The 21207-nt window shown below is 38.0% G+C and overlaps 2 protein-coding genes across 3 annotated transcripts in view; both read left to right on the top strand.

The window, feature by feature from the left end:
• Positions 1-779: 779 nt before the first annotated feature.
• trip13 (thyroid hormone receptor interactor 13) lies at positions 780-8064 on the top strand. The gene is made up of 13 exons (XM_007572661.2): positions 780-1483; positions 2797-2950; positions 3069-3195; positions 4312-4367; positions 4465-4555; positions 4647-4719; positions 4809-4872; positions 4970-5056; positions 5199-5305; positions 5425-5578; positions 6546-6658; positions 6765-6834; positions 6913-8064. The coding sequence occupies exons 1-13, from the start codon at positions 1413-1415 to the stop codon at positions 7006-7008; spliced, it is 1263 nt and encodes a 420-aa protein (XP_007572723.1). The 5' UTR covers positions 780-1412; the 3' UTR covers positions 7009-8064.
• A 4376-nt stretch (positions 8065-12440) lies between these two features.
• The window catches only part of nkd2b (NKD inhibitor of WNT signaling pathway 2b), a 29883-nt gene continuing 21116 nt past the window's right edge, over positions 12441-21207 (top strand). Inside the window, exons 1-3 of one of the 2 annotated variants that reach the window (XM_007572659.2) lie at positions 12441-12771; positions 12892-12918; positions 13022-13113. In XM_007572659.2, coding sequence (XP_007572721.1) covers positions 12747-12771; positions 12892-12918; positions 13022-13113 — 144 coding nt within the window. In that variant the 5' untranslated portion in view covers positions 12441-12746. The remainder of the gene's footprint in view (positions 12772-12891; positions 12919-13021; positions 13114-21207) is intronic. The other variant, XM_007572658.2, reaches the window with a different exon arrangement.

Raw genomic sequence — 21207 nt, 5'->3', positions numbered from 1 at the left:
CCTTGATAAAATCAGTGTTGGATTATGGATGTGTAGTACATAGGCAGGCTGCGAAAACAATGATTAATAAATTAGTAGCAGACTATTTTGCATGGGCAGCAAATGAATGCGCAAGGGAAATGGAGAAACAGGGAAAGAGATACTGTGCTGCAGTGCCTTATTCAATTACACATTTTTGGTTGTTTCCATATGTGAAGGTAGATCTAGAGGTTCATTAAGAAATACAGATTAATAGAGATAATAACTGGGTAGGTTTTGTAAATGATAGAATTAAGAGTATTTATAGATCTTTTACAATTATACATAGTGATGGCTCAAAATATTTAGCTTCAGGTATAACAGGATTTGCTTAATGCTATTTCTGAACTGAATGAAGCAAATTACATCTGACCATTAAGCTGTGTATACAGTGGAAATGTTAGCAGAATTGAAGGCATTACAGTGGGTAGAGCAAAATAAGATTGAAAAAGTTATTATATATGTTTGGATTCATTATCATCATTAATGTCCATTTTATCATCTGAAAGTCATATGGAAATGGTACATGAAATTCATGAAATTATATTTAGAATGATACAAGCTCAAATAAAGGTTAGGTTTATGTGGATGCCTGTTCATAAAGATAAGGAAGGGGATGATATGGTAGATTATTTAGCCAAAGTGTCTTTAAAACAGGGTAGAATTATGGAAATAACATTTTGTAAATCTGGAATGAAATCTATTATTAAGAGCAAAGTTAAATCTGAATGGCAACAACTGTAAGAGGGAGGAACTGAAGGTCGTCATTTATTTCACAAAAGAAAGTGGGGAATATGGAAATAATTGGAGGAAATTGAAAGGAACAAGTAGTAATGACAAGATTATGGCTCAGACATGCAGGATTAAATAAAACTTTAAATTTGATAGGTAAACATCTGACAGGTAGTTGTGAGTGTGGTATGGACATGGAGACTGTGGACCATGTAATAATTCATTGTGAAAAGTATAAAGAAAAGTTAAAACAAGAATTTAGGACATATGATGTTCTTATTCTTATTCATTCAGAATGAATAAGATATCAGTTAAACATAATAAGATAAATAAAGCAAAATTTTCGAAGGAAGCAGGACTTTAGGTTAGAAAAAATGAGGGAAATACTCTGGTCCACACTCCAGCACAGTAGATGGCGATAATGCATCTTAACATTAGATGTCACCCGCCATTAAAGAAGACCTTAAAAACCGGCGCGCTGAGTTTGACTGTCAGTTTTCTCACACTCTGTAGCGTGCTACTTTTCAGCTCGAGTTAGCATAGGCTAGCAGCTAGTTAGCTAACGCAGTAGGTGTGAAGACGTTTCGTGAATATCTTGATAGTTGTGCAGCTTTGATGTGAATTTCTCTGAATTTGGAACTTGTTTCTGCCGTCGTACGAGGATGGAAGGCGACCGAATGGAGGTGACACCCATCCAAAACATCCATGTGGAGGTCCATGTTAAATCTCTTAGGTGAGTTCTTTAGTGCCAAGAGCTGGATATCAGGTGAAACATCAGAGCCACCAGCCTCACTACCACACTTAAGAGTCAACATCAAGGCATGTTTAGTTAGCAGGATGCCCGTCCTTTCCCTTCTTCCTGCATACATTATAGCTTTACAAATGGACCACAAACAAAAACTTTAAATATGTGCCAAAAAGATTTTACAAGATCGGTCTGGTTTAACACGCATGGATTAAATGATAGTTCATTAGAAGGCCTAAGAAGAACTTTGACATGCTGAGGAGGTTGTTAATGCCATCAGAGAGAGAACTAAAAAAAATACAGGAGGTAATTCAGGACCTACAATAGACACCACTGGTTTACTGTAGTGAGAAACTTGATCCTGACATATTGGTTTCTTCTTTCTTCATGCACTTGTCTAATCCCTCTCTTACTCAAGTCTTCATCTAAACTCTTACACACACACACACACACACACACACACACACACACACACACACACCATATATTACCATTTGAATGGTAAAAATATCTTTTTATCTTTTGCGGCTCAGTTACTGAAACTCATGGAAAGTAGTGGGACGTTGTATATTGATAAAAGAAAAATATTGTTTTGAAAACAATATTTAGTGTTGTTGAAATAAAATATTTTTTCTGATACTGTGAAGCTCTAGTTTTCACGTCACTACATATATCCCAGGTCTTGCTTTTGACATCTATAAGTTCTCATCTCTAGAGTTGCTTTTTTTTTTTCTTGATCATCCTTTTTTCTTGTAGAGAATACTATTGCTGTTAAAGTATTTTTTTTTGTAAAAAATACTGTCACACTAATAAAACCAGAGTTCTGCCATTTTTATTTCAGTATATCTAGGATTGCGAAAAAATGTTGTTAAAATTGTAAAGGATTTGTTTTATGTTACGAGGATAAGTGCTTATTTTCTATTATTCCTGAGGGTGCTACATAATTCTGTATGGGTTTGGATCGGTTTTTAGTGCACTTACACGACTTGCTCGGTAGATGGCAGTGTATATAGTCACATAGTAAGGTTCAAAGAAGTTACTTATCTGCAAATTAACTATAAAAGCCCACAATGCATCTTTTTTTTTTTTTTTTTTTTTAAATCGCCGTCCACTCTGGTGGCCGCTGTGTGTGAAAGGACTAAAAAAAAAACACACACACACTATTTTTTCACCTATAGTAAGTTCTTGATGGGCTCTTTATAACTTTGTATTGGTGTCTGATATATGCAAAACATACATGATCGATTCTACAGTTTGTCACACTTTCAGTACGTTGATTTCATCCTTCGTTTCCTTTTCAGCACAGCTAAACCGTCTGAAGTGAAGATGCACGTTCAGGCGCTGCTGAATCGACACAGCACGACTTTTGGAAACTACAGATGGACCGAGTTTGATGACAAATTCCTGCATAAGCATGTGGATTCTGTGGTCATTGATCTTCAGGAGACGACACAGGTTAGTTATTTAAGCATTTCTGATAGTTTTTTTTTTCTGTTTCCTTTTTTTTTTGCTTAAAAGTGGAGCAAAGCACAGATTATTTTTTGTGTTTAAATAGTTGTTTCTTTATGCACAGCCCCTCGATTTAAAGAGCTGTGACGTCTCCATTCATGTCTTCACTCTGAATGAGGAAGGACCCAACAGGCTCAGTTTGGAAGAGGATGAAGACCTTTCAGCAGCTAATCACTGGCTCCTGCCAGCAGGTGGAGAAATTTAGCTTTTTATACTTTAATGCTTTTTTTATACTAAAGATGACCTAAAAATACAGATGCTTCTGTAATTACCACCCCTGTCCAATATAAGAGATGGTTTTAAAAAGGTTTATTATTCTTTGCAAGGCTGCAGTTAACTCAGGTTTTCATATCTCTATAAATAGTTTCTACCCTGGTAAAAATGTCTGAAAAGCCTTAAAACAAATCCTTTTATTGTTGCAGCACCATAATGCGGGGAATATTCCACGTTAAAAAACTAATTATTTTTAACAAAATCATGCCACACTTAATAGCACCCCTGCTGTTAATACTTTGCCTGACCCCCCTTTTTTCTTTTAATCCCAGCACTTATTGTTACCTTGTAAACGTTTTTACAAGGTTTGTTCATTCTGGGAATTTTAGCAAATGTCCTTTGAATGAGAAATATAAAAGAAATATTTTAAATATTGTTTAGATTGTAGACATGGGAAATTACTTTATAGTTATTTGCTGACTTTTAAAGGGCAGCATGACTCTTTTGACTTGAATGGTTTGTTCCGTCTTTCCCATTTTGAAGAGTGGCTAAGAGAAATGAGCTTCTGTGTCACGGTATATTTAAACCCCAGGGGAACATCTATGCAGCAGGAACTACCATCATGCCAGAAATTGTGGCACGTGTGAGATGATTCATGTGGGATTTTTTTTTCCTTCCACCAAATAATATTTGCATTAGTCGGTTTAAGAATTATTTAATATAAGACATTTTACTCGATATGTGGAAAAGTGTCACATTCTTACTAAAATATGTCGACATGGTTGTGATGCGAGATCGTGTCACGCTTTAGTAAAATATGGATTTTTGATGAATGAAGTGAATTAATCAGCCAGATTATTTCTTTGTTTTGCTTTTGTGGAAATCTGGAATTCATGGACATTTATCGTAATAAGCCATCATGAGCCTTTGTATCATAAAAGTAGGATTATAAAAAACTTCTTGGCTTACTCAGAAAAGGTCGTCTTTCTAAGAACCATTTTTATAATGCTTATATTGTGGGAAAGATGAGTATGTTGTGTCGTTTAGATTCAATCTAATCTAAATCTTGTTTTATATACCTTGTCTTTAAATAGCTGAATTTGATGGGCTCTGGGAGAGTCTTGTATATGAAACAGGAGTGAAAACCAAGGTAAAGTAAACAATCAGAGCTTTAAAATAGGGAGAAATTGCAATGTAATTTTGCCATCATATCACTTTTTGAAATCCCTGTTGTTGTTTTTCTTCAGCTTTTGGATTATGTCACAACAACAATTTACTTCTCAGATAAAAATGTCGACAGCAACCTAATTTCCTGGAACCGCGTCGTGCTTCTTCACGGTAAATTGTTTCAAAGCCGTACTGAGTGACGCCGTCGGATCCCTGGTGCGATTTGACTGATTCGTCTCTCTGTGTCTGTGAACACATTCAGGACCTCCAGGCACCGGGAAAACATCGCTCTGCAAAGCTCTTGCCCAGAAACTGTCAATCAGGCTGTCAAATCGGTAAGACGGCCATCATCTAGGTGAAACTGCGACTTCACCTGTTGCTACACCCGTTCCATTCATTTCACAATACACCCTTCGCCCTGCAGGTACACCTATGGCCAATTTGTGGAGATTAACAGTCATAGTTTGTTCTCAAAATGGTTCTCAGAGGTACACCTGGCTTCTTTGTTGGGAAAATTCGTTTAACTGAAAGATATTTGAAACCGGATTCTCTTTCCAGCTGCTAATCTTGGTTTCTTTGTTTCAGAGCGGTAAGCTGGTCACAAAGATGTTTCAGCAAATCCAACTACTGATTGATGATAAAGACACTCTGGTGTTTGTTTTGATTGATGAGGTAAAATCTAGTTCATGGGAAATAACCTGAAATAGCAATCTGTTTACTTCAGTTTAGTGGCAGTCAAGGCAGCTTGATGTTTCACCTGTTGTTCTGTTATTTGTTTTTCTTTTTTTAACCTTTTATGGGACTGATGATGTAGGTGGAGAGCCTGACAGCAGCCAGGAAGGCCTGCCAGGCGGGAACAGAGCCGTCTGATGCCATCCGAGTGGTCAACGCCGTTCTCACACAGCTGGATCAAGTCAAACGGTCAGAAAGCAGTTTAAAAACCTCTTCAAAGTTTACGTTTTGTTTTTATAACATCATTTTCACAAAGATTCAATCTCATATTTTTTTGTCTTGTGTTGACTGGTGGGCTAATTTTGCAGGTATCCCAACGTGGTCATCCTGACGACGTCCAACGTGACCGAGAAGATCGATCTGGCGTTTGTGGACAGAGCCGACATCAAGCAGTACATCGGACCTCCGTCGGAGAAAGGCATCTATAACATCTATCTGTCCTGTCTGGAAGAGCTGATGAAAGTGAGCAAGCAAATTGCACATTATTTATTTATTTATTTATTTATTTTTCCACAAAATAATTATACTCAAACGTTTTTCTTACAAGCCTTGGTGTGTTTTATAAAACTTTACGTGATGGACGACATAAATTAGCACCTGATTTGGAGATGGAAGCAAAATCGTGCATTTTTTTTCATAAATAATCTCAAACGTATGACATCTGTATTCATACTTATAGGCCATAATGGTTGCCATGTCAACACAATATCCCTCATTAGCTGTGGATCTCTGCAGCTCCTCCAGAGTAACCATGAACCTCCTGTCTCCATCTAATTATGTTCTTCTTTAGGTGTACAACTATCTTTGGTTGTTTTCGTGTGCCATATTCTGTCCAATTTTTAGATGACGGATAGAGTAGAGGTCTATGAGCTATCACCACTTTCTAGCTTCCTCTGGTGTGTATTTTTGTTTTTTTTATGATGCCGTTTGTTCACTGATGTTCTCCAACAAACCTCTGAGGCCTTCACAGAACAGCTGGATTTATAGTGACGTTAAAGCAGATGAGGTTAAGATTTTATTTTAGGGGACTCAGGGTTAAGGTAGCTGAAAATACAAGCTCGCCACACTTTTTAGATTTGTGTCCTTGCTTAAACAAGGTATCATTTTTCTTTGAATTTACGAACATGCGCCACGTCGTGGCGGTCCATCAACAAAAACCCAATGAAATAGATTTATGTTTGCATTTATTTATTTATTTCAAACAAGTTTTTTTAAAAAAAAAGAGAACAAGCAAACTGTCAGAGAGAGAAACATGCGCATACGTAGCCAAGAAAGGAACTTTAAATGTATATTAGAGCTAGTGTAAAAATCTCAGATTAGTATTTTTGTGGGATACCAGCAGTGATTCATTTTTGACCAACACTTTTACAAAAGCGGCCGCTGGAAACAAACGGGTAATCCGGATGTCTGTTCTTTCTCATGCATCCAGTGCCAGATCATCTACCCCAGACAGCAGCTTTTTACTATGTACGAGCTGGAAACCATGGGCTTTGTTAGGAGCGACGTTTCTGAGCACAGTCTGAAGCTGAGGAACATCGCTGTGTGAGTACCAAATCCAGTTAACGCGAAAGACATTAAATCACCAGCTCGGCTTGTCATAACATTCACCCAAACAGCCAGAGGCTCATGTTTTGCTTCTCCTCTTCAGAAAAAGCAAAGGTCTGAGTGGAAGAGCGCTCAGGAAATTACCCTTTCTCGCTCATGCCCTCTTTGTGCAGGTAAGCATTTAATTAGTGGCTATGCAGAACAAAGAAATGACATGGATATTGTTTTAAATTCATTTTGTTTGTGCGCAGACGCCATCGGTGAGTCTCGAAAGCTTCCTGAAGGCAATGTGCCGAGCGGTGGACAAACAGAGGGAGGAAGAGGCCAATCTGATCAATGGTGTCTGAAACTGTTACGACACCTTAAAGCTGGCGCGTGATTATTCTGTCAATCTTTCATTCCTGATGTCTTTTTTTTTATTTTATTTTCCAAGCCTTCACAGTTCAGTTGGCAGGACTTCAATTAATCTGTTATCTAAAATATTGCTTTAACAAATCCTGTTCATCACTTAAAGCTCTTTATTCAGGTAACTGCTGGTGCTAATATCTTAAGGCAAACTGTATCAGGAAAGGGCTTGTTAAATGAGACGTTGCCTTGTGTTCGCTCTCACTGTCTCACAGCTTTAACCGTAACAGTTTTTTTGTGTTTGGCTCTTTTTGTTGCGTGAAGGTAAACCTCAAAGTGTTCTTCCATTACCATCGCGTACGGTTGATCCTGTCGGTAGGAACCAGGCACGGGCAGCTGGAGAAAACTCCAGTCAGACATGTTTCCTATCTTTCCATTAAACTGACTTTGAACCCTAGTGAGGGGCGTAATGAGAAAATGTTTTTGTGATTTTTGAGAGCGTATGTTTTTAAAACGTCTGCAACCGGTTCATGCTGAGGTGGGACATTCCCAGTCACCAGTATCATTCTTGTTGGACATTAAAATGTAGCATTCATGATGTAGTTTTTGTTATGGAGGGTTCAGGTATTTTTGTTCTAATTGCTCATTGGTCTGATAAGCTGGTATTTTAAACTGGCTGCCCTCATGCTGGTGCATAACATCCCTACAAGTGTTATGAAAGGCTACATGTATTTTTACATTCTTGTTTGTGTGTATGAATGCTGTTCATGCATTATGTTGTAAACATTTTTTTCCAAAGTGCTATGTTTTTTTTCTCTTTTTTTCCCCCAGTTTGTCTAAAATATCTAAACTCATATTCTTGACACTTCTGCATGTAATAGTTTAATAAACCATGTTGCTTCTATGTGGAGGATACCACTTAGTGGTGCACATAAGCTGCTGCAGATTATTACACACGAGAAGCATGTTTTTTTTTCTCTTTTTTTTTCTTTTACATATATAGACAAGTTGCATGATAAATGCAGAAAATCCAATAAAAGCAGACTGCAGCTGGACTTGCACCTCTTTTTTGTAATCCGTCTGATTCACTCCGGTTGTTTACAAATAGGAGGAATATTTTCCTGGAATCCGAAATTAGCTACGCAGCTTCAGCGTTTGTGCTATTTATGAGCGGGTCATGATTTGGATGCCATAAACACGAGTTCGTAACTCTGCAACTGGAAAAGTGTTTGAAAAAAATGTTTGCTGTGACAGTTTACATGAGGATATCAAAGGCCGCGTTGTCCAGACGAGCTGGATTTGCATTAGGGAAATGCTCTGCTGCCTTGCATGCCACTTGCAGGTTTGGCGACAATGTGCCTATTGTTTTGTTGTTGGCAGCTCTCATTCATTCCACTTCAAAGCGGGATCCTGTTGGTTGTCCATAATGAAAAAGGAAAGCAAACGCTGAATGCGTCTTCAGTCACACCCTGTAGTCTTGGCCTTATCGCTGCCATCTTGGTGAATGACTTGATTCTCAGGTGTTTTTTTTTTTTTTTTTTTACTGTGGTTGTAAAGTGTTTTATTGCTGCATTATATTTTACTGTCAAAAGCCCCGTCATCAAAGGCAAAGATTTCTATTCTAATCAACACTATTCAGAAATGGATTTCCCCCCAGCATTCAGAGAACTTATTTTATTAGACATATTTAACTTGATACATGTAATTGTTTGGGGCCTTCCAATTTTGTTTTTCAAAGAGATTTTTTTTCCCTAATGTGATTTAAATGAAACGGGGGAAGTTTGATCAACACAAAGTGGAGAATAAGGGCACACAGAGTAAAGCAGAGAGCTGTTGGAAGGGCCATGGGTAAATAAAACCATAATTGCTCTGTCTGGAGGCTTTTTTTTTCCTTTTCTTTTTTCTTTTTTGACTGTAGTCGCTCCAGAATAGAGGCAGCTGTTTAAAGGCAGTCAAGCTTGAGAAGTAACAAAAGTCAAAAGCCTCATTGTTGCAGGATTTTATCGCAGTTTAAAATGTCAGAAAACTCCAAATAAGACAAACGGCCTGGTGTTTATCCCCTTCGAATCTTGTTCAGGTACATTGCTGAGAGCAATGGAATATCCATGCATGTGCCAGAGGGGATTTAAATAGGTGGTGTTGGTGGTGGGAGGGGGGATTAACTTAAACACATACTTCTAGGTATGTTGGGAGAAAAACCGAGCAGAGACGCACACAAACGATGGAAAGTATCCCTCATTTCTCTGAGGTTTAACGTGTGCATTATTGCTTTTAAAGCTGAACACTGCACCGATTAAAATCAAGTTCAGAAAAATGCCCTAAACTTTTTTTTTTTTTGCTGCTGTAATGATCCACATCCTCTGCCCAAAAACATAATGGGAGCTTATAAAACTTAAATTGTCTGGGTTTTTCCAATTCTTCATCTGCGTTACAGCCTTTGATCACACACACCAGTGTGTGTATCCAAACGAGCATTGCCTCTGAAATACAAAAAAGAAAAAAAAAACAAAAAAAACGTAGATCTCACTCTTTCTCTCTCTCTCTCGGCTTCTGTTTCCAATCAAAACATTTCTGCCTGGTGCTTTCGTCTCTCATCTGTGCTGAGGCTTCTGTTGCCCTTTGTGTTTGTCTGCCATTTAAGCAAGACGTTACAAGGTGAGGGGAAAAGAGGTGATGAGAGGAAGGTAACTCGTGAAGAGCTGGAATCTCGGGGGCCGGGATGCATAAAGAAACGGTGATAATTAGGCACGGCAAGTCGGATCAAAGGCGACTGCTCTGAACGAGCTATGCAAATATCTGCTCATCCTGTCAACCGCAGAGTGATCTGAGCGTCGTGTGTCTGTGAGGACAGAGAACTGACAGGGAGCGGTGATCAACAACAGCACCCAGGTTCATTAGGGTGGGACGCTTTTAATGTATACTACCATCGCGCAATTAAAGATCTGCGGTGCCATTGCCACTCATACCTCTTGAACATTGATGCATCGCTTCAAACAACTTTTTTTTTATTTTTTTTTTTTTATTTGGATTTAATAGGATAGGTGAACACAAAGTCGTTTTTGCAAATGCAAGTCTTTGGGGACGTCTAGAGACTGAAATCTTTGACAGTACCTTGCAAAAAATAGCTAGATTGGTTGGTAAGAGGGGGTGTCTGTGAAAAACGGCTTTTAATTGCGACAGTTTCTCAACTGTGATTTTTTTTTTTTAACGAGGTCAATATATCCGTGATCGAAACTATTCTATTCTATCTTTAGGATCGTTGTTCGGCTGGAAGGTGAACTCGGCAGAGTCCACCGTCTTTTAAAGCCTCTAGCTGGGTTTTCTTCTTCCATTACGCTATAAATTCACCCCAACATGAACTCCGGACAGCTTTACTGTCCCTGCTGAAGTAAAGCATCCCCACAGCATGATGCGGCCACCACTGTGTTTCACCATGGAAATGATAGTCCCTAAACGCAGAATTTTGCGTTAAAACATAAGTTTTAATTCTGCTCTCATCTCGCCAGACTGACCGTTTGCTGTGTCCCTGTAGTGGTTTGTGGCAAATTGTAAACGGAGCATATCTTTTTGCTACACTTCCATAAAAGCCGGGTTTGCAGCTTGTATGGCTTGTAGTTGCGCTGTTGACAAGAAATCCCCACAGCAGGATGTTGCTTCCACCGTGTTTCATTGTGGGGATGGTTTCAGACTGACATGCTGCGTTAATTTTTCACCACAGAGTTTTTTAGATGTCGACCAAATGTTTCAGGTTCAGTCTCATCTGGCCAGAGTAACTTCTTCCAAATGTTTTGTTTTGGTTGGTTATTGGGGGGTATTTATATTTTTGCAAAACACTGTATGTAAAAACTTAACATCAGTATATACTGTATGTGGCAGGTGAAGTTTGTATTTATTATACTAACATGTTAATATTACCAAGTTCAATAGAAAGGTGTTTTTAATACGCTAAATGCATTCACTGTTTATACGGAAATACAACTTTGCATGGCAAATTAAAATTCGCACCACATTGCGTACGTTGTGAGCAGAGTCCCTGTCTTAATTCCCTGCCAAAGAAAACAAACTATAAAACTGCAGACAAGCTTTTGATGTTCACAGGACTGAAGTACAACTCGTCCTTCAAGGTTTCTTTTAATGCACCGTTTATCTGCTGCATCTTTGGAGCATTTATCAAAGATAAGTCCTGGAATTTTTCACAAGCAGCTTATCAGCGTGAGCACACACACCATGCAGGGCCATTGTGTCATCCCTTTATTAATCATTACTCCATTCATAATTTACAATCGTTCACTGATGTCTGTGTGAGAACTGAATCTATCTAGCATTAATTAAGTTAAAATATAACTGATTTGGTTTGAAATGACATGTGGATAATTTTTATTTTTTTTTTTACTGTGGTTTATTTTGCAGTATGGATCATTAAAAAGACATCCAAATAAATAAGTCAAAATCCGGATGATCCAAATAGGAACAAAACTTTTTAGCCATTAGTGCATCATGTAGTAAGGTGCACCAACAGAGGACGCGGTTTTTCTCAGTTTCACAAGAGCTGCCAAACCAGTTATCAAAGGCAAGTTAATTAAAACAACCGGAAGGGAAGAGTCTGCCCTTTCAAAATAAATGCAGTCAAGACCAGAGGTTTCAGACAACAGACCGAAACAATCCATTGATGGCCCTTAAAAATAGAAACAGCAGAGTTGCATCTATGTATTGTATAAAGATTGCATCCATTTTTGTTAGGTCCTTATTTTCGGTACAGTTTCCATCAACTTAATCAACACTATTGACAAGTAAATAGCCACATGGATCCAAAACGTTTGGCGTTTTCAGACTGACATGCTGTCAAAGCAAATTACATTTACACTAAGACAGAAACAACAACGGAAAAAAAATAGATAGAAACATATCTGCTATCTGATAATCTGAGAGTTCTGGGTCTCTTGGACATATTATTGATGTTCAGTTCCTCATAAGGCCACATACCATCTCCCAGAGTAAATTGTATAAATCACTATGTCTATGGGTGACTTTTTATTTATTTTTTTAATTACTTAATTATTTTTATTGTTTATGGGTTTGTTTATTTTGAAGTGTATTTTGCTCCCTCCAAATTGTGTATTTTTTTTTATTTGTTTGTTTTTTAGGTGCATAAAGATTAGATACAGCTAAAATTGGGGAAAAAACTAAAATGTATGTTTGTTATGAACAAATTCTAAATAATAATAATAAAAAATAAACAAGTAACAAAAAAACCTCTCAATTTTGATCTAAATCTGCAAGAATACAATCATTTCATATACCATTTGTGGAAACTCTTTGAAGGTCAAGCCACGAATCATAATGTAACATCAGCTTTCTTTTAACTCGGCTTTCCCTGCCTAATATTGGGTCTTACTTTTAACAACCCGAACAGGAAGTGTGTTTTGCTTTTCAAACTTGACAGTGGCTCGTTTCTGCCGCGTTGAGGAGGTTTCGCATCAGTTGGACTGCAGGAAAGTCTAAAGGCAGATACAGAGAGCGTCCCGTTTCCCTGGTCGATCAGTTAATTGATTTTTCTTTTGTTTCTTTGACCGTCCGATTTGAGATCGATGCTTTCGTAAGTGCGCTTCACTCAGCGGATGAAGTTTTCTTCTCGCTGAACAGACACAATGTGACCATGTAGAGTTAGTTAGTAGACTGTTTTATCCTTGGACGGATTTCGGAGTACCTTTATTGATCCTGGAAGGAAAGGATATTAACGATGGGCAAACTTTTGTCAAAACATGGTAAGACACGTTTTTACGCAGAAACAAACTCGGATTTTGACGTTACCTCCTAAATAAAACTAATAATTGTTTTGTTTTGTTTTGTTTGTTTGTTTCACACCCTTGTCTCGGGATCCAAAGCGTCCAAGCGCAGAGAAAACCCCGAAGGTGAGGATAAACTTTGATCATTCTCCACACTGGAGGCTGGCCGGAGCTGATCAGATGTTAAGTCTCAGATTGATCGCGATGCGTCTGTTTCTCCGTGTTTCAGGAGACAGTTTTGTCGTGAATGCCTTCCTCCGGAGAGGGATGGAGGAATGCGAGAGGTACAGCGCAACAGATCACAAACTGAAAAACATGCAGGTACACACTTTCTATTTTCTTCTTCCCGTTTTAATAGCACACGTCTCAAATAATTGCTGGATTTAACACGGATCACTCATTTTAAGAAGACTATACCCTGAACCTCAAATTTCCTTCTGCTTCTTAAGCAATGCAAGTTTGCTCAGGTTATTCTTTTTTGGAGAATCGGTGTGTAAGATTTGAGTGTTTGCAGAGGTAATGCAGAAGCACATTACAGGAAGCTGCTGCATTCAGTTTCTTCCTCTAACCCAAGTCCTAGAACTCCTTGACCCGAGTGGATGGGAACTGTTCTTTCTCTGATGTGTTTGTAAAAATTGTAGCTTGTTGTTCTTTCTGTCATGCCTGGCTCTGGCACAAGACTGCAGTGGTTATTCCATCCCTGCCAGAATCTCTGGATGATTTGAGACCCTTATACACACACACACACACACACACACACACACACACACACACACACACACACACACACACACACACACATACAGCAGAAGCTCAAGCTGGATGGAAATGTAGTCATTTCTGAGAGTGACAGATATAAGTTTACTCTTGGTGTTTCCTCTTGTGGCTCCTGGCATCATGACCCAGGGTGGTGTCTTTCCCCGTAGTGCCTCCCATTCTAGTGGCTTCCGAGTGGGCAGCCCTCTGTGGCGTTATAACATTACATCACTTCGAGTACCACGACTCGAGCTCCAAGGCACAGCTCCACACAGCCAGGGGCTGACGAGTCATGAGATGGGTAGTTGTTATAGTGGAAGAGTTATGGATTATATCAGGGCCGTAAACCGCCCACTCTGTGCAAATTATAAGACTACTTTGCTCCGCTTCAGAGGAGTCTGACTTTACACTCCCCTGGAGGAAAACCACGAAAGGCATAAGCTTGGCGCTCATTAGTCTGCAGATCCCACCCACCCATCAGTCAATGTTATGAGACTAATTTCTTTTTGCGTCATTAATTCCTATAATTATGAGCTTATTCACACCCCAAACAGTGGATCTCTATCAGCTCTTTTCATGTGTCTTTTAGTGGTTGCAGCAGTTACATCTTCTGACTGTGTAGTTCCTGACTATGTGCTGTGTTTATTGTATTATTCCATCTATTCTAAGTTTGAAGTTTGTTTATCTACTGTGACTCGCAAAAGCATTCACACCCCCTAAACAATTTGCAGATTCTGTCATGTTGAACGCCAACACAATTGAGAAGTTGATAATTAAGATGTGGATCTCCATAATTTTCTACATTCCCTGCCAAACATGTTCAAAAAGTTGGCTGTGCATTTGTATTCTGACACAGTTTAGTCAATATCTTGACTAAACTGCACCCATTGCTGCAATTTCAGATGACTTTTGGGATGTTTCCACCAGCTGTGCATGAGATCAAGAGGAAGAAAGTTATTCTTATGCTTTAATGTAAACCATCCTGGTGAAACCTTTTCTGGTTTTTTTTATGATTGTAATCTGCTGTAAGGTAAACGTTTGGCCCAGTCTCAAATCCTTTGCAGTGTCTGATAGGTGTGCTGAATAAAAGCAATCCCACAGCATGATGCTGCCACCACCTTGTATGAAAAATATTCTGTTCATGGCGATTTTCGGGGACGTCTGATTAAAATGTTGTAAGTAAAGATGCAAATCACGCTTTAACTTTTCATCTCTAAAGCGTGCATCACTTAACTTTCATTTCACAATCATTTCAGATCCAAATGAGGTGCATCAAAGTTCGAGGAGTGTGAAAAAACCCAGATATCAATAGGTTTTAATTTTCTTTGAAGAATTTAATTTATTATTCCTCAGTATTTTTTTTAGAAACTTGAGGTCTAAACTTGAAAATACAACTTCACGCAAAGGCTTATCTGTGCTAAACACTTTTGTTAACTGCAGCTGCTTTATAAAAAAGACGGGGCTTAGGAATTAAATTTGAACAAGCAGTGACAGCTCTATTTATTACTACTGCATTTGTGTAAAATCATAAAATGTTCCTAACATTAGTTTTTTTTCTTCTTCTTTGGCATATATAGGATTTAATTTCATTGTAGCACTTTTTCAACTATCCCCAAACTCTGCAAATGAATTATTTACTTAGATCAAATTACTTTGTTGAATTTTTGGGACATAATTATTGGATTAAAGGATCTTGAACGTCTGGAGATCAAACCATGATAAAACATCCCCAAGTCAAAGAGTAAATAGCTGGAATGCTTCAGGCGGTTTAAACTTTTGCCTTTTTTTTTCAGGCATATTTTCTTCTCCTGTGTGTTACAGCACATGGCTCTCATAAAAAAATGAGAGTTAAAATCACTGATGATTATAAATGTGGGAGAAGACTGGCCAAACACATGGTCTAGCTCTGACCATCCCCCTAGTTCTCATTGTCAAATAGGGGGGTGAGCAGGATTCCTGAGTTGTCTGGCTTTGACTTCAAAGAGAGAACTGGGAGTTATAAAAGGGCTCTGATAACAGTAGAGGCTCCGAACCCTCACTGCTAACTTCTCGAAACTCCCCCTCTCGCCCTTATTTGGGGGATGGGCTGGATGACAGAGTGCAGGAGTGACAGAGGCGGAAAAAAAAAAAAAAAAAGCATCCGTGCGACCGATATGTCCGTAAATCTTCCAAATAAAGCAATAATTTTCATCTAGGAGATCGTGACTCTGTGCTGTAAGAAGAAATAACAAAAGATCAAAGGACTGAAAGAGCTGTTTAAATATTGATATTACTGCAAACCATGATTCAAGATTGTAGCTGGAAGGCTTCCCTCTCCGTGTGATCCCACTGTCTTCTTAAAGTTTGGTTTAAGGAGACAAAGCCTGTGGGATTTAGCAGGATAACTTGACTCACTCTGGCTACAGTCATTTGGCTTTTGACACCTCTGTGCAGGTGTTCGACATGACTTTAACCTGCTCACACACCTGGTGTAATGTCAAAGCTCCACAGATGAAATGGAAAGCATAAAAATGCCGTGGAAAGTCAGTGAATACACAAAACCGCTTCTCACTTGTGAAGGAAAAATCTATGTTAAGGTTTAAAGGGATAGTTGAGGATTTTTTTTAAAGCTAGGTCTTGTGAAGGTCTTTGTAAGTAATGGATTCCTTCACTGTTGTAGACATATGTCATCGCAGAGAATAGAAATGAAGAAATCCTCAACGCAGCGGAAGGTTAACATTGTACATATTCATGGTATGCAATGCTATATTAGTGGCTATTAAGAAGCTGACCTTCTGAGTTTTTATTTTGAAGTAGTTAAAAGGAAACTGATGCATTACAAGCGTCAGAAATATCTAAGTGTAACATTTTTTTGATTTTATGACACTTTTTTGAGATATGACAGGAACGATTAGGCCCTATGTATTAATAAGAAAATATATAGCAATTTTCACATCTATAGTAGGTAAAAATATTTGATGCAAGGCTATTTTTCAAAGGAACCGTTTTTAGGCTTATGCTAGAAAGTAAAACTAAGGTTTCTCAAAGGTAGAGAAAAACAACAGGAATTTGTGTTTTCCTGAATGCACTGGTTTTAAGATGATGCAAGTCTTGTATTGGTCCCTCTCAGAAAACCTGTTTAGTTTAGCTTCAGTCTGTTGGACAACCTAGTCTGGATTTACACCAAGAGAGATTACAGAACTTCACTAAAACATACAGCCTGCTCCTTAAAGTGTTTCCCCTTTAAAATAAAACAGTGACCCAAAGCAAACGTACTCAAGGAGCCAAATATTGACAAGTTAATTCATCCTTTCTGCACCACCTTTTGTTCCCAAGTTTCCCAAAGAGTTGGCTGGCGAAGTGGGAGTGTGTCAACATTTTAAGTTCCACAACAAAGGCCTGCATTATTCCTCTTTGAAAGGCAAATTATATCTCCCTCCAAGTTAAAAAAAAAATCAGGAAGGGATTTAATAATGTGCCAAAAGTTCAAAGACGCTAATTTATTTTGACTTACAGAGAGTTGCACGTTACTTAACCTTTAAGATTTAATTAAGTTTAAGAGGATAGTTCCCATGCAGCTCACTAAACTAATTGTACTCTAATGTTTTTTTTTAGAATTCATTTGGAACCTGTGAATAAAACTTTCCCTGCGTATAAAATCCCCTTTCAGTGATCCTGTTCAAATAGCTGTTTAGCTTGGACACTTTTACTGCTGCGCTTTTTCTGGGTATATCTTCTAGTTGCCACGCTAATTTTGAATTATCTGAGTGCGATTTGCATCCGAGGCCGGGATATTTGTACAATTTGAAAACTACAGCACCTGATATAGTGTTTCTACTTCTCAGCACACTGCTGTATGTGTAAAACTGTGATCACCATTCTTAGTTTGTAGTTATGCGTGCATGGGATGCGATCTTGTGGGTCTTTAAGTACTTCAAGGCTTCTTTTATGAAATATTTTTGTCAGCAACATTTCAATTTATTTATTTATTTTTGCTTTTTGACTCATCTAACACCAAAAATGGGAAAGAAGCTGTTAGCTGAGGCAGGGAACAATACATGGTGGAGAGGAGACAAAAAGGTGTGCTCATATATGTACTGCTTTTGAAGAGACTTGAAGGCATTTGGAGAGTTTTTTTTTTTGCACCTTTTTTACTTCTTCTTCTTTTTTTTTTATATTTGGCTTCACAAGAAGGCAAGCTGTGAGCCTTCATCTCTGAATGAAAAGCATGTGGCTGGCATCCAGAACAGCGGGGTCTTTCAGCACGGCCCCAGCAGACATCTGTTTCTGGTTTGTACAGCAAAATCCTGGAGCAGGGAAGAGGGGCTGTGGTAGAAGGGGGGGTGGTTGGGGAAATGGAAGGAAAAGCGGAGGGAATAAAACTAGAACTGGGGTTAGGGTGGTGTCTTTTTTTTTTTCTTAAATGTTCTTATTTAATAGTTTTAAAGGTAGGTGGATGATGGCCTCATTAAGATTATCCACTGACCATTAACCTCCTCTCACCTTGTTTGCAGGTTCAATGAATGCAAATGAAGCACTCTTATGATCTTTTGTTGCAGACAGTCTGCCTATGGGTACAACATCTCCTGGTTGTGTTTGACACCTGTCGCAAGGTGTGAGATGGTTCATGCCTCCCCCTTCCCCTCCCCACCCCCCTGTTTTTTTTTCTTCTTGCGTTTAATTGTTCCAAGCATGCATTGCCTTTAAAAGGTCAGGTTTCTCTGTCCGAAACGTCTGAGTGAAAAACCGGCTGGGTTCAGGGGCCCGTCCCTAATGGAGATAGATGCTAGAAGCCTCGGAGAAGATTAAATGTTTATTTTGTCTGAGGATATTTGTACTTTTGGAACGGTTCTGAAGCAATTTACTCTCTTTTACTGTGACTGACCAGTGCTCATTAAAATGCTCACCATCCAATATAGTTAACAATCCATCTGAACTTTTAAGGGATTACTAGAACAAGGATGTACCAAACGGTTTTGTGGATACTTTAAACATGGTCATTACTGGGACCTTTCTAGATAAAAAAAAATGCTAAAAGTGAAAAATATTTCTTAATTTATCTTATCATGGCAATCATGATTTTCTGTATTGTGCTGAACTTCTCTCTTCCGTGTTGTACCAGCCTGTATGGCCACATAAAGATACTAATGTATTGAAGTCACTCCTGTTTAGTTAGCATTGCTAATAATCTCTGTTAAAGAAGCTATGAAAGGGTTAGCTACATTGCCTTTCACATGTATCCATACATTAGAACTTTTTTCACTGACCTCAATGTATTTTAATGGGATTTTATGTAGTAGACAAGCACACTGCAGTACATAATTGTGAATTGAAAGGAAACTGATGTATAGTTTTCAAATTTCTTTTTAAATAAACCTGAAACATGTCCCCTTTACTCTGACACCCCTGAACAAATCAAGTGCACATACTTTCAAAAGTCACCCAACTTAAAAAAGAAAAAAAAAACTCCTCTTGTGGTTTTTAATCTCTGAAAATATTAGTAAGCAAATATCTTAAGGAACAACATCTGATATACCTGTCAGATCACGGATAAAGTTGTGGAGAATTTTAGAGTTTTGTGAAACAACACCCAAAAGCTTTGGAGATCAGGCAAGAAGAGCATAAATCAGGAAAGCTGCCAAGATGCCAACGCACTGATTATGTGTGCAGTATTTATATTTGTGCTGTGACTGCAATGACATACAGTCACAGCCATACAATTTAGATTTGCATCTGTAATTGCAGCAAAAGTTGTTTCTGTAAAGTATTTGCAGGGGCGTTGAACATGTATGGTACACTTTTAAGACTTTAAAAACATTTTTTTTTCACAAACTTTTCATTATTTCCATTCCACTTCACACACATTTGCAAAACACATTTGTGTTGTTCTATAACCTAAAATCCTAATAAATACATTGAAGCTTCTGGTTTTGTTTAAAAAATATCAGAGAATGGTTTATAAGGTATGATCTCTTTGGCAAGGCAGAGATTTGATTCAAATTAGATCAAGTTCTTCGTAGAAAAGGTTAAAGTGACTTTTCAGCTTCAGATCTGATTCCATTTTTTAGGTCAACTGTAATCATCAGTTTTGTTTCAGCTTTTATAGGAAGTATTGACTTGATTAGAATCACTCTGTCCAGAAAAAGCATAATTTATCTCAAAGACACACCTATTCTGTCATCTAGGCTGCATTAAAGAAATATTCAGAGGGAATTTAATGTCATGTAATTCCTAACAGAGATATTTCAAAGAGCTGCCACTGTTGGCTACTTCTTTTATTGTCCGGCCTGGGCCTTGGCCTCTACAGTAACTGTCTTTTGGCGGCTGAAGAAGAAAAAATAAATTAGTCTGTCTGAAATGAGTAAATTATTTAATCAACACCAGTGATGCAATGATGGTGGAGAGTTTCCAACCCAGCAGATGCAAAAAATATGAGCACTCCAAGCAATCCTTATTATGAAAAAGTTAGTATTTCTTTTTGTCATTAGAAGGCAGAATCAACTAATCTATTGCCACAGATGCTTTCTCTAATATTTCATTGAAAGCTGAGCAATGGCACATGACTGACCTGACGTTTTAGACTGATCATTTAAAGCTGTATCACTGCATATATATGAGTTAAGTACAAAAAAATTGTTTGACTGAGAATGGGAGATAAAAGTATTGTGGCCATTTTTATTTGGTAGTGTCTTGGTTATTAATGGTAAGTCACACGAAGTAGGTGATCATTTTTTAGTCTTGACGAAGCAAACCTTTCTGTGCATGTTATCTGCATAGCCGTATCAGTATTCTAGATACTTTCTAGAACTTTAAAACACCCACGTTAGGTCATTAAGTCATCTCAGATTGATTGGATGATTGAGTAGTATGGAGAAGGTGGTGTGCTGCAGTGCCTAAGAAACAAATACAGCTCTTAAATTTGATTCAGCTTGATACTAAATGTTGGGATTTATCTAAACATACTCCTGTTACTTAAAAACTACAACATTTATTGTCGGTTTATGTGACATTTATTGCTTCAGTTTATTATTGCGCCAATTATACCTAATATTTAATACCTTATACTATCAGTCAATAAGATGATTGTTATGTTTCTGTTTAGAATAAGAACATTTGAATCATGCACATCTTTCACTCATGTAAATACTGTGATACATTGAAATGGTGCAATATTAACCCAAAGTTTGAGAAAGTCTTACCGGTTCTTGGCTAATTTTATTTATCTGTTCCTGACACAAGGCGCACACCTAAATGATTTAATATAAATAATTATACCCATATGAAAATAATGTGCTAAGCTGGGTCAGCATATTTTCACGGTCATACCGAACTGAAGGTTTGCTCCTTCACTTTGGAGCCATTGTTCAAAACTTTAAAAAGTTTAAAATTTCAAATCAATTTAAAGCTACCAGGCAATCAGATTATGGTGTGGATAGTTTGACTGTGTGAGTGTTATATTCCCTAATGATAATCATGTGCAACTCGAGTTATGGTCTCGTGTGTCCCGACCAGTAGGTAGTCTGGAAAACAAGCATCATTTGGCTTTAAACATCACATGTTGTTGCGCTTATAAAAGTATGTATTTGTGCCTTGATGTGGCTGTCATAAAACATGTAGCATCAATCCTCCTGGGCAGCCTCAACATCGCTTTCTGACAATCTCTTTTGGTTTGATGATAAT

Source organism: Poecilia formosa, unplaced genomic scaffold (assembly GCF_000485575.1).
Source record: "Poecilia formosa unplaced genomic scaffold, Poecilia_formosa-5.1.2 Scaffold306, whole genome shotgun sequence".
Classification (NCBI taxonomy): Eukaryota; Metazoa; Chordata; class Actinopteri; order Cyprinodontiformes; family Poeciliidae; genus Poecilia; species Poecilia formosa.
The sequence above is the reverse complement of the archived record's forward strand: the minus strand, read 5'-3'. Positions and strand labels throughout refer to the sequence as shown.